Raw genomic sequence first — 13,752 nt, 5'->3', positions numbered from 1 at the left:
AAGACTGAATGATACACTGGCACCAAATGTCAATTCCCATTGGCACGGCAGCATCATAAGGGACTGATGTCAGTCTGCACTGTGCACCAATGCTCTACTCCTGTGCTCCAAGGCCTCCTGGAGCTTATGGTCCAGCTCCTTCTCAAAACTGCAAATGCCAGCAGAGACTGAGGGCAGGAGGGGAGGCCAAGTCTTCCTGGATCCTTGGAGACTGATGTGGTAAGGATGAAACACTTGATGTTCCCATCTCTTGATGGGAACATCACTTGATGTTCCCATCTCTTGATGAAGAGATGGGAACACTTTGGGGAATTCATGGCTGCCACCAGAATGTTCCACTCCCTGGCATCACACATCAACCACTAGACCAGTGGTTCCCAACCCTGTCCTGGGGACCTCCAAGACAGTCAGGTTTTCAGGAGAGAAAATTTGCATGTTATGGAGGCAGTGCATGCAAATTCTCTCTCATGTATATTCATTGTGGACATCTTGAAAACCCGACTAGCTGGGAAGTCCCCAGGACAGGGTTTGGAACCACTGCACTAGACAAATCATCCTTCTATCACAGGGTGCAACAAACCTAACTGAGCCACAGTATTTAAATCACAGGCCCTCTGAGGCATCGGACAAAAAAAGATCACAGGCCACCCAGGTAGCGCCAGAATTGGTACATCATGCGAACTACAGAAAATTAAAGAAAAATAGAAAAAATTAAATTGGATGAAAAAATACCTACCGACTACAGGGTGAAAAATAACCCGCTAGGTCCTGCAAGAAAATCTCCTGCAGTTCCAGGAAAACTTTCAATGCAACAACTATGAAAGAGATGAACTTCCATCTTCAGGCTATTTGGAAGAGATGATACTGAGGGTCCCTGCATGGGATGTGAGGAAGTGGTCTGGAGTGCACATGCTCAGTGGGCATGCTCAAAGTTTCTAGAAGCTTTGATGTCACAGTTACATGCCATGATCCTTTTGATAATGTCACCTATGTGTGTTATCCTGCTTGTTTTCCCGAAAACATTAACGGCTGGAACATGCACGGGCTGGATGCATGTGTGTCCATACTATTAACTGGTGGCCTTCCCTTTAACTTTCATTTCAATTTCCATCTAGGTGTCACCATCCTCCAAAAATAAGGATCAACATATACATCAGATCTAATAATATATACATCAAATAAAAGCATCAAGATAATACCATATACATTAACATACATCAAAATATTAACATACATCAAAATTGTTAGATGTAAACTGTATTGAGCAATGTCATTTAAGACTTGTTCATTTTATGTTATGATAGTGGAAATTCAGTAAAGAATTTAAAATAAAATTAAGAGAAATGTTAGTATGCAACCACAGGCATATTCACTTTTTTCCCTAGCAAATTTAATGTATTTATAAATTGAGTCATCTACAGCACTAAAAAGAGAAGCTCTTTATTTAAAAGAACACAAGAAATTGCCATGCTGGGTCAGACAAATGGTCCATCAAGCCCAGCATCCTGTTTCCAACAGAGGCCAAACCAGGCACAAAAACTTGGCAAGAACCCAAACACCAAGAAGATCCCATGCTACTGATGCAATTAATAGCAGTGGCTATTATCTAAGTAAACTTGATTAATAGCAGTTAATGGACGTCTCCTCCAAGAACTTATCCAAACCTTTTTTGAACCCAACTACACTAACTGCACTAACCACATTCTCTGGCTACAAAATTCCAGAGCTTAATTGTGCATTGAATGAAAAAGAATTTTCTCCGATTAGTCTTAAATGTGCTACTTATTAACTTCATGGAATGTCCCCGGGTCCTTCTATTATCCGAAAGTGTAAATAACCGATTCACATCTACTCATTCAAGACCTCTCATGATCTTAAAGACCTCTATTACAGAAATTATGTAAAGTGAGTAGTCTCAGTGCAAGCTTCCACCCACTGACCTGTTCAGTCACCCTGGGTCAGGAACAACTATCTAACAGTGAAAAAGAAATTCAGTTTTTGCACTAGTTCAATGCTTGCCACTTCTGGCTATAACTGGAGAACACATTATAATGGTTGTAATGGCCAAAATATCTGTCCACTGAGAACTGCACAAACAACACTAAGTAAATTTAAATAGGCCACCTAATGGCTTTCAGGTGATAACTTTTGGCCACAACAAGCCTGAAATTTATATGAACCAGTGAACAACAGAAATAGCCAGAGTCCGTCGCTGTACTCGAAAAATGAACTCACTCAAACATACTTCTGGATTCAAGATTTCAAACCGAGATCTGACTTCCTGCTAGTACTTTTTTTTTTTTCACTTAGCATTCAAAGCGTGGAATCTATTGCCAGAGGACATGGTCAAGGAGACCATGCAGCGGGATTTAAGAAACGTTTGGTCAAATTCCTAGAGGAAAAGTCCTTAAAACATTAGCCAGGTAAAGAAACTACTGCTACCCCTGGGAATCTGTTACAGGAAATAGATTTACGTTATGGGATCTGCCAGATCTTTGTGACCCATGTTAGCCATAGACAGAGATAAGGTGCTGGGCTAGATGGCCCTTGGTCTGACATAACATGGTATTTCTTATGACAACTGTGCCCCCCACCCCCCAGTCAGCCGCAATAATGTAGGGGAATTCCTCATCCCCAGTTCTGGCCCACTAAGTATATTGTTAACAAATCTGGGCCATCATTGAAATGAGTTTGATACCCCTAGTGGGGGTAAGAGCTACATTTCTGGACTTTCAGCAGAATCTCACAGGTTTAGCTTTGTGGCAGCTTGGAAGCAAAGCATTCTCTACTATGAAGAATAGAAACATGGCTGGAGTTTGAGCTGAAAAGCCCTTAAGGGGGAAAATATCCCAAAAGTTATAATTCAGTTTTATAAACAGATTAAGACTCAATCTCAGTGAAAGAATATAGCAAACAAACCTAATTATTTCTAACCAGTTGGAGTTTTCCAGTAATGAAAACCACTTCACATCAGAGTCCCAAAAGTCAGCACGGTTTTCTGCAAAACAGAGGAAGCAGGATCAGGACATTTACAATGTGTACTCATATTACTGGCATGCGAAAATCACTTCAAACATATCCTGAGAGAATATGTTGATCACAGTTTTCTCATTTATTTTCTCATTTATTTATTTAAACAATTTTTTTACCCACAACTCATCCACAGTTCAAGGTGAGGTACAATTTAACATTCATAAAAAACCATGTATGTAAAAAATGAAAAAAAACTATAAAAACAAGAGCTACTTCAATGTCTTGAATGGAGTGGAAGAGTAGCTTAGTGGCTAGAGCAGTGGGCTCCGAACCAGAAAAACCAAGGTTCAAATTTCACTGCTGCTCCTTATGACTTTGGGCAAGTCAATTTATCTACCGTTACACCTCAGGTACAAACTTACAGGGAGATGCATCAAGCTGCAACAGTGCTCTAATCACTGTTCCCTCTAAGCTGAGCATGTGCTCATACATTTTTGCACCTTGCTCATAGAAATATTTCTTTGTGCGATATACAGAAATACAACAGTAGTACTGACGCTCATAAACTGTGGTATATAATGTTGGACTTTGGGAGGGGTGGGGTGAACCATGAAGTATGTATGTATGTATGTAAGTAAGTTTAAGAGAGAGTGAGAGTGAGTGAGTGAGTGTGTGGGGGGGGGGGGGGGGGGGGGGGAAGAAGGCCTGCACTTACTAATTTTCTGATTCTCCATGTATAGTGTACAATCATTAGCATTATCTAACTTTGCACTTTGAGTTAGACAAAAGGAAAAACAGAACAAGGGAAAAAAAAGACAGGAAAATATAGGATAAAATAAATATATTCAGATCAATCATCTGTTGTCTTCAAACATTTTTCAGTAAACATTTTGTGATTTTAAGTTATTACAAATTGAATATGGAAATAAAACCAGTTTCCTGGAGCAAAAATCAATGGCACTCTTATTTCAAATTGCTGAATTTAAAAAGAAAAAGAACACAAAAACATCAGAAATGTTGAGATTACTTACCTGATAATCTCTTTTCCTTAGTGTAGACAGATGGACTCAGAACGAATGGGTATAGTATGCTCGTGCTAGCAGTTGGAGACGGATCTGACGTCAGCATGGGTATATATACCCCCACAGGAAGTGTAGCAACTCAGTAATCTTCCTTGCAAAAGCTGTTATGGATGTGTGTACTGACGCTCAGTGAAATAGTGAAACAGGATTCCCCCGACCGATTGATAGTAGCTGGAGACCACCAGCATTCCCAACTAGAAGGCGTCGACACCTGGCAAAAGGGGACGCTCTTATGTAAACAAATGACATGGCTTACCTTGAATTGGTGAAACTCATGTACACTGGCAGCTGGGCAGGATGCTGAGTCCATCTGTCTACACTAAGGAAAAGGAGATTATCAGGTAAGTAATCTCAACATTTCCTGGCGTGTAGCCAGATGGACTCAGAACGAATGGGATGTACAAAAGTACTCCCAGCCTGGGTGGGAGGCTGCCTGAGGACCGTGTAGGACTGCCCTCGCAAATGCTGTGTCCTCCCTGGCCTGGACATCCAGACGGTAGAACCTGGAAAAGGTATGGAGGGAGGACCATGTCGCTGCTTTACTTATTTCTGCAGGTGACAGCATCCTGGATTCTGCCCAAGATGCCGCTTGAGCTCTGGTAGAATGAGCCTTGACCTGTAGAGGCGGAGACTTCCCGGCCTCTATGTAAGCTGCTCGGATAACTTCTTTAATCCAGTGGGCGATGGTGGGCCGAGAGGCCACTTCGCCTTGTTTCTTTCTGCTGTGCAGGACGAACAGATGGTCTGTCTTTCGTACTTCTTGTGTTAATTCCAGATATCTGGGCAGCAATCTGCCGATATCGAGATGGCGCAGTAATCGCCCTTCTTCAGATTTCTTCAAACCCGCCGTGGTAGGCAAGGATATGGTTTGGTTAAGGTGAAATTGTGAGACCACTTTAGGTAGAATGGAGGGAACCGTGCGAAGATGGATAGCCTCCGGAGTGATTCTGAGAAAGGGATCACGGCAGGACAGTGCTTGTAGCTCTGAGATGCGGCGTGCTGAGCACACCGTCAGCAAGAACACCATCTTCAAGGTTAGAGAATGGAGAGACAGGCCCCGAAGGGGTCTGAAGGTGGATCCCGCGAGGAAATCCAAAACAAGGTTGAGGTTCCATAAGGGCACAGGCCACTTCAGTGGCGGACGAATATGCTTGACTCCTTTCAGGAAGCGAGAAACATCTGGGTGCTTGGCAATGGTCTTGCCGTCCCTCCTGGGACCATAGCAAGACAGCGCAGCCACTTGAACCTTGATAGAGCTGAGGGAGAGACCCTTCTGAAGCCCATCCTGCAGGAAATCTAAAACCATCGGAATTGTGGTCACATGTGGGTTGGTGCCATGAGTGTCGCACCATGCTTCAAATACTCTCCAGATCCTGACATAGGTAAGGGATGTGGAAAACTTGCGAGCTCGGAGGAGTGTATCTATCACGGGCCCCAAGTAACCTCTTTTCTTTAGTCTAGCCCTCTCAATGGCCAGACCGTAAGAGAGAATTGAGCTGGATCCTCGTGGAGGATGGGACCTTGACGTAGAAGGTCCCGGAGAGGAGGCAGGGGAAGAGGCTCCCCTGCCAGCAGTCTTCTCATGTCCGCGTACCAGGGTCTTCTTGGCCAGTCTGGTGCCACTAGAAGAACTAGGCCCCGGTGTTTCTGAATCTTGTGGATAATGGCGCCCAGCAGAGGCCACGGAGGAAAGGCGTATAGCAGAGTCCCTGGAGGCCATGGCTGAACCAGGGCATCGATTCCGTGTGAGAACGGATCGCGCTTGCAGCTGAAGTATCTGGGTACTTGAGCATTGGACTTGTCCGCCAGTAAATCCATGTCCGGAATCCCCCAGTGATCCACAATCATCTGGAAGGCTGTGGGTGACAGCTGCCACTCTCCCGGATTTAGGCTCTCTCTGCTGAGGAAGTCTGCCATGGTGTTGTCCTTCCTGGCAATGTGGACAGCGGAGATGTCCTGAAGATTTGCCTCTGCCCAAGACATCAGCTATCTCTAGAGAGACCTGTCTGCTTCTGGTTCCGCCCTGGCGGTTGATGTATGCCACCGTGGTGGCGTTGTCGGACATCACTCTGACTGCTCTGCTCCTCAGTCTGTGAGCTAATTGCAGGCAGGCTAGCCGGACTGCTCGTGCCTCTAGACGGTTGATGTTCCACCCTGATTCTTCTCTGTTCCACTGCCCTTGCGTGGTGAGTTCTTCGCAGTGTGCTCCCCAGCCGCTCAGGCTGGCATCTGTAGTGAGCAGAGTCCACGTGGGGGAGGGCATCTTCGACCCCCTGCTCGTGTGGTTGGACTGCAACCACCACCGTAACTGGGTCCTCACTCTGGCCGGCAGAGGTAGGTGCGTGGAATAATTCCGGAAGTGGGGGCTTAATACAACAGACGCTTAATAATATGCGGCAGCAATATATGCGTAATACAACAGGCGCTTAATAATATGCGGCAGCAATGTAGACAGTGTAACCTTGTCGTGGTAAAACTGAAGGTAGAGTGGAAAGTGCACTGAAGCTTGTAATTCACTGATGCGTCTGCAGAGGTCAGAGCAACTAAGAAGCGTACTTTCCAGGAAAGGTACCTGGGGTGACAAGTTTCTAATGGTTCGAAGGGCGGTGGCATGAGCTGTTCCAACCCTACAATTATGTCCCATGATACTGCAGGTTTCTTAGTTGGGGGCCGAAGATGTAGGACACCTTTCATGAATCTGGAGACCAATGTGTGACAAGAAATAGGTTCTCCATTGAGAGGTGTGTGGTAAGCTGTTATGGCACTGAGGTGTACTAGAAGCGAAGCTGTAGCCAGACCTTCTCTGTATAGTAGATGGAGATAATTTAGTAGGCGCTCTGGTGGACAGGTGAGTGGATTTGTACCCTCGGTCGTATACCAGGATGCGTAACATGCCCATTTTCGTTGATAACTGAGTCAAGTTGATTGTTTTCTTGAGGAGAGTAGAATATCCTGGAGATGAGGAGGGATATTTAGGTTTTGGAATAGGAGCCTTTCAACCTACAGGCAGTGAGATTCAGGGATGAATGCAGGGGGTGCAGTAGAGATCCCCCCCTCCTGGGGAAGCAGTTGAGAGCTGTTGCCTAGGGGAATCGGTTGGTGTGTGGACCTTTGAATGAGGTAGCTGTACCAGGGTTGACGAGCCCATGCTGGGGCAATGAGAATTAAATCTCTGTTGTCTTCAATGCATTGCTGGACTGTGCGAGAGGGACTGCCTAGAGTATGTCTTGGGATCAATCGATGAGGAATGCGTCCTGTGCCAGTCGGAGCGGGCTGGGGTACACGGAGCAAAACAGCTTGACCTTCCTGTTGTATTCTATGGCGAAGAGGTTGATCCTGGGGTGACCCCCAAGTGGAGAAAATTCAATTGGCTACCTCCTGCTGGAGTTCCCATTCGTGAGGGTGAAAAATCCTGCTGAGTTTGTCTGCTCTGGAATTGATTCCCAGTAGGTATGTGGCCTGTAGGGAGATTCCTCTGCTGTGAGCCCATTCTAGGATTCCTATTGCTTCTTTGTTAATGTGGAACTTTGCCACCTGATTGTCCATGTGGATCATGACAATCTGGTTTCGGGAAGATATTGTGTGGAGTAAATTGCTTCGCAGGGTTGACTGGGTGGGGACTACTAACAGCCGATCATCTAGGTAAGGAAATATCTGTATTCCCTGTCGGCGAAGGAACGCCACCGCTAGGCATTTCGTGAAAACTCTCGGGCCAGAGGAGAGTCTGAACGGTAAATACTTTGTACTGGAAGTGTCTCCCGTTCATGGTGAAGCAGAGATATTGCCAAGAGTTGGGATGCATCGGTATGTGTGCATACGCATCTTTCAGATCAAGAGAGCACATCCAATCTTTGGATTGTAGGAAGGGCAAGATGGATTTCAGGGATGTCATCTTGAATTTTTCCCTTTCAGGTACTTGTTGAGAGACCATAGGTCTAGGATGGGCTGTAGCCCTCCCAATTTTTTGGGGATGAGGAAGTATTGTGAATAAAATCCTTGTTGGATTTGTGATTATGGTAGTTCCTGGATACATTTCTGTTGGAGTAGGTGATTTATCTCCTGTAGGAGAGGTGCCTAGTACATCCTCACACCAACTGATTCCCCTAGGCAACAGCCCTCAACTGCTTCCCCAGGAGGGGGGATCTCTACTGCACCCCCTGCATTCATCCCTGAATCTCACTGCCTGTAGGTTGAAAGGCTCCTATTCTAAAACCTAAACATCCCTCCTCATCTCCAGGATATTCTACTCTCCTCAAAAAAACAATCAACTTGACTCAGTTATCAACGAAAATGGTCATGTTACGCATCCTGGTATACGACCGAGGGTACAAATCCACTCACCTGTCCACCAGAGCGCCTACTAAATTATCTCCATCTACTATACAGAGAAGGTCTGGCTACAGCTTCGCTTCTAGTACACCTCAGTGCCATAACAGCTTACCATACACCTCTCAACGGAGAACCTATTTCTTGTCACGCATTGGTCTCCAGATTCATGAAAGGTGTCCTACATCTTCGGCCCCCAACTAAGAAACCTGCAGTACCATGGGACATAATAGTAGGGTTGGAACAGCTCATGCTACCGCCCTTCGAACCATTAGAAACTTGTCACCCCAGGTACCTTTCCTGGAAAGTACTCTTCTTAGTTGCCCTGACCTCTGCAAGATGCATCAGTGAATTACAAGCTTTAGTGCACTTTCCACTCTACCTTCAGTTTTACCATGACAAGGTTACACTGTGTACCCACCCTAACTTCCTACCGAAGATGGTTTCCGCATTCCGCTTAAACCAGACCATAAGCCTCCCTGCTTTCTTTCCAAGACCTCATGTGAACGACAGCGAGCGACGACTACATTCATTAGACTATAAACGAGCCCTCACCTATTATAAATAATGCATGTATTCTGCTCAGAGACGCTCAGCTCTTTTTATCCTTTAACCTGAATGCACCAGGACTACCGGTACCAAGAAAACACTTTCGTCCTGGATCTCTAACTGCATCCAGTTTTATTACCAAAAACGTTCAGAGCAGCTACCTGCTTCACCTAAGGCGCACCGGATACGTGCGATGGCTGCTTCAATTGCCCACTTTGGACATTTGTAAGGCAGCCACTTGGTCCTCACTGCATACCTTCACATCCCACTACTGTTTAGACAAACAGACTGTGGATGATGCACACATGGGTAGGACTATTCTCCAGGGAAGCACCTCTACTTCTCATCACAAAAGTCATTAAGAACTGTCCGCCTATGTTTTTTCTTTACCGTATTGAGCGTGTTACTCTAAGTACAACACGTTACCAAAGAATGCTCAATACTGCAGCTGGGGACTCCCAGACAGCATGGCTAATTCATGCTGTTTATCTATGGGAAAAGAGGAAGTTTGCTTACCTTAAACTGTGTTTTCCAAAGATAGCAGATTAATTAGCCATGCTGACCCGCCCACCTCCCCCGGACAGTTCCTCCGTTACATCTAGTCTTGCTTGAATAAGGACTGAGGAGACTTGGAGGAACGGGGGAGGATACAGGAGGGATCACCTCACAAAAAGACTTTGGTGATCTTTGAGAGCTCCGTCACCTAGTGGCACGGAGGACGTACCCAGACAGCATGGCTAATTCATGCTGCTTATCTACGGGAAAAGATGAGATCTGTACAATGTTCTCACAAACTAGCTTGATGTTACCTAGTTAGAGAGTCCATCAAGCTAGGTTGACATAACTTTAAGAAAGTCTATTCAGTGGACAGTTATTCTACTGAATATTTGGGTCAAGTTATCCAGCTAACTTTAGCTGGATAACTTGTCCACTAAAAGCTTACTGAATATGGACCTGTCTCTGTATAAAAGCTTAACCCATTATGTTCCAATTTTTTTAAGAAGCTGTCCTCTAAATAGGACACTGGCTCATAATAGGTTAAAGATGCTGAGCATGTGCAAATTACAGAGACCACCATTTATTTATTTTTATTCCACTTTTTCCAAAGTGGATTACATTCAGGTAATGTAGGCATTTCCCTGTCCCCAGTGCGCTCACAATCTATGTTTGTACACGAGGCAATGAAAGGTCATATGAAACAGCAGTGGGATCTGAACCCTGGCTGACAGCCCGCTGCTTTAACCACTAGGCTATTCCTCCAGAAATAATAATACATAGCCAGCTGGAGCAGAAACCTAAACTAAGATTTCCCACATCTCCATGAAGAGAGAGACCTCCATTCACTGAAGTCTCTTTTCACTCGCCATCAACCTCCACTGCTTTGTAATGTCTGGCCCAAGCAGAACAATGCAAATCTGGCTCCAGTCTGAGCTGTCCCAGGAAAGCAATCTTCTTCATACCCTCCTTTGGTCAGTATCTGTGCTCCCTGCTATATAGGAGCTTTCTCACAGGGAACTCACCCATCCAGAAGAGCTGCTTAAAGCGGCTGTATGCTATCTGAATTTCCTGTAATGACGGGAGGCTGCTCCAAAGCTCTTCAGTTTTGGCTACTTCATAAGGAGGCCTGTGAATTGTCTTATCTATTCTGAATAGAACAAAGAGGTTCAGATTAAAACACCAAAATAACTATGCAGTATAAATCAGATGTATAAAGAAGGCTTTAGAAATACCTTATAGTTAAGACCAAGATATTTCTTTGCATAACCACTGGCAAGATACAAACTGACGATTATAAGTTCAACAGCAGCACAGATACAAATTCATTGCTTCTTGTTGGGGGAAGAGTAACAATTAATTTAATCTATAGCCCTGATGGAAAGGGATGAGTTCAAAAATAATCAATGGCCATGTTTCATGATGCATTAACATACTCCAACATCAAATCATGAAAGATCTTAGAAAAAGGTCTGAACTGCTATCACCCCTAGAAAACAAATCATAGCCATATAGTTGACTGGAAAGTGGGCTATATATTACCCTGAGAAGCATTTCAGTGTGACTTGCATCACTGTATATCCCAAAAGGGAAAAACACAAAACAAAGTTGAAGGCTCAAACATGCCAGGAGCTGCCTCCCAACGCTTTTAACTTGGGAGATGGCTACTCTGGGATCTATTCATTAAGGCAGGTGTCCTGAAACTTTAAGTGTAAGGCCACATGCAATATTTAAAAATCACAGAAAGGGCCAGGGGTTCCCCTTTAGAAGTTTGATATTGGGAGAGGGGGGGGGGCGGGGGGAGAGAATGGAATCTGGCCCTTTCAGTGATTCAAAATGCTAGAGAACTGGGAACCCTGAACCCTTCCTTCCCCGAAGTATGGTTGATAGCATGTCAAAAATATTTCTAGAAAGTTGCAGCTCTGTCTTGTTTCTAGGAACCCTACCACCTACCTTCCCATTTCTTCAGCATCTTTATCTGTTCCCCTGGGGGAGTGGAGAGATATGTGACATGTCTGTGGAACACACTCTTTCACTCACAATCCTCACCAAATATATTCTTGTTCTCTACATCCCACTCCTTTCTCATACCTTTCCTCTACCCTTCTTTCCCCCTCTTTCCCCCTCATGCTTCCCCTCCCTTATTTTATGCTAGCCTCAGTTACCTGTCTTCACTCCCCTTCCCTTTCTTTCAGCTCTTCCCTCACACTCACCCCTTTCCCTATCCTTCTCCCCCCCTCTAGCTTCCCTCCCCTCACTCACAACACTTTTCCTTCCTCTCATCCCCTCCTCTCTCACCTAGGCCTCTTCCTCTTCTACTGGCAGGGGTTGGGAACCCCATACTTATGCAGGCACCTTGAGCATGTGAATAAAAGAGTCACACTTCCTTCTCACTGTTCTCTCCTGCATTGTGAGATCAGCAGTGAGAGGAAGTGTCATTTGCATCTTTGCACATGCTCTAGGTATCGGTAGTTTCTCTCTGAGCTAAGGACAGTGGCTTTATTAGTTCCTGCAGCTCTGAATGCAAGCCATATGTAACCTGCTCCTCCTCTTGCTGTCAAGGGCCCGATAAGATTTGGCTGTGGGCAGGATGTGGCTTGCAGACAATAGTTTGAGAACCCCTGCATTAATGGATGCTACAGAACTGAATGTCCTATTTACATAAAATCAAATTTTTAAAAAATGGTTCAAATGGGTATTTTTTAAAATTGCCAGCAGCTATTTCATTTTTTATAAATAACTACAGAATATTTACATTTTTCAGTTATTTCAGATATGAATGCATGTTATTAAAATATATTCTGTGAAACCCTGCAATGGGGTTAAAAATCATGGGGCCTGATTCACTGAAAGCTTTTCTCCTATTCTGTGTCTGAGTGGGTTTGGGGAAACAGCTTAGTGAGCCAGGCCTTTACTGTGAGGGATTTTTACATTGGCACTCTTTGGTGAATAAGGTGATAATGTATAAATAATATTTTTTAAAATGTATATCTAATATTTTAACATAGTTATTCATTTGGGCTACAAACCCAAATGTCTAGACTAGGTTAAAAAATAAAACTTTTTAAAATAACGTGAAAATATATTAATTCATTGCAGCATGCCACTGTTTTCCAATGATAGGAAAATGATGCTAAAAGCTACAGATACACACAAAGCCATTTATAGGTAACCTGACTTCCTGAGAATTGCCTCACAAGCAGCTAAAAATGAATGCACCATTTCATGTGTGCATCTTTTGGAAAGGTGCAACCAGGGGTAGAAAATCATAAACTCAAATTGTATTTTCAGACCTACATGTGATATTTTCCATCAAAATTTTCCCCATACAAAGAGTACGTGCAGTCTTCTCTAAAAATTAGGTACAAGGTCTGCGGGAACAGATTCTGTATGAAGGCTTCTAAAATTCCTTCTAAAAGGGACTTCAAATGCAGTTATTACAAGATATCGCCCTTTACAGACAGCCCTCTTAATATGCAAATTAAGGAGTATTAAGCCATGCTGTTCCTGAATTTCCAATTCTTAATCTTATTTTTCAGCTTAACATAACCTTTTTTTCCCCGCATATGATTTCATGATCTACTTCGCACATTTACTAATAGATGTTCATATCCTTCTACTCACATTGCATAGCTGCAAAGTGCTATAAAGCAACAAGAAAGCATTTCAAGCACTACAAGTTGGTTATGTAGCAGCATAGTTTATTAAACAAAAAAGTAAGCTACCCTTCCTTCAATTTCCATTGATAAACAGACTGAATTAGTCATTACGTGTGGGGCAACATTATCTGGCAGTACCAAATAGACCCCTCTCTAAGCTAGTAGAATTTTGAGCTCTACTGAGCATGTGCAGGAGTTCCTGTGTAGGTGTTGCCTTGTGAATCTCTTCAGCCATTTTTGTCAGACCATAAGCATGGACGTGTACCTCCCTCTCTCAATTTTTTGACCTTTTCTTACTGTTGCCTAGTTTCTTCAGCAGTCACACACCTCTACAGGGGAGGGGCCCCACTATCGATGTGACACCCCCTACGACAGTGGGATCCTCTCCTGTGAAAAAACACAGCGGCTTGATGAATCTAGGCCTTAGTTTGTGGCTATCTGTGCCCAATCACTTCCACTGGGATCTTTTCTGCACACCATAGCAATGTAAGGCACTGGTAGCATAATGCCAAGCAGGGTATCACCATTGCAAGGACTATTTCCCTGCACCATTAGCACAAGATTGCTGCACCAAGATACAGTGCACCAGATGCAGCATGACACCGCTGCAAGGCATCAATGCACGGTGCATATTGGGGCAGGACCCTAACGCACACTGATGTGGTCTT

The 13,752-nt window shown here is 44.2% G+C and overlaps 1 protein-coding gene across 5 annotated transcripts in view; it reads right to left on the bottom strand.

Annotated features, from left to right (window-relative positions):
• MTMR12 (myotubularin related protein 12) overlaps positions 1-13,752 on the bottom strand; it is a 252,214-nt gene that overhangs the window by 53,233 nt on the left and 185,229 nt on the right. For all 5 annotated transcript variants that reach the window (XM_029579298.1, XM_029579307.1, XM_029579315.1 and 2 more), the window contains 2 exons: positions 10,451-10,575; positions 2,920-2,998 (listed from right to left, as the gene is read on the bottom strand). In XM_029579298.1, coding sequence (XP_029435158.1) covers positions 2,920-2,998; positions 10,451-10,575 — 204 coding nt within the window. The remainder of the gene's footprint in view (positions 1-2,919; positions 2,999-10,450; positions 10,576-13,752) is intronic.

This window comes from Rhinatrema bivittatum, chromosome 1, assembly GCF_901001135.1.
Source record: "Rhinatrema bivittatum chromosome 1, aRhiBiv1.1, whole genome shotgun sequence".
Taxonomy (NCBI): Eukaryota; Metazoa; Chordata; class Amphibia; order Gymnophiona; family Rhinatrematidae; genus Rhinatrema; species Rhinatrema bivittatum.
The sequence above is the reverse complement of the archived record's forward strand: the minus strand, read 5'-3'. Positions and strand labels throughout refer to the sequence as shown.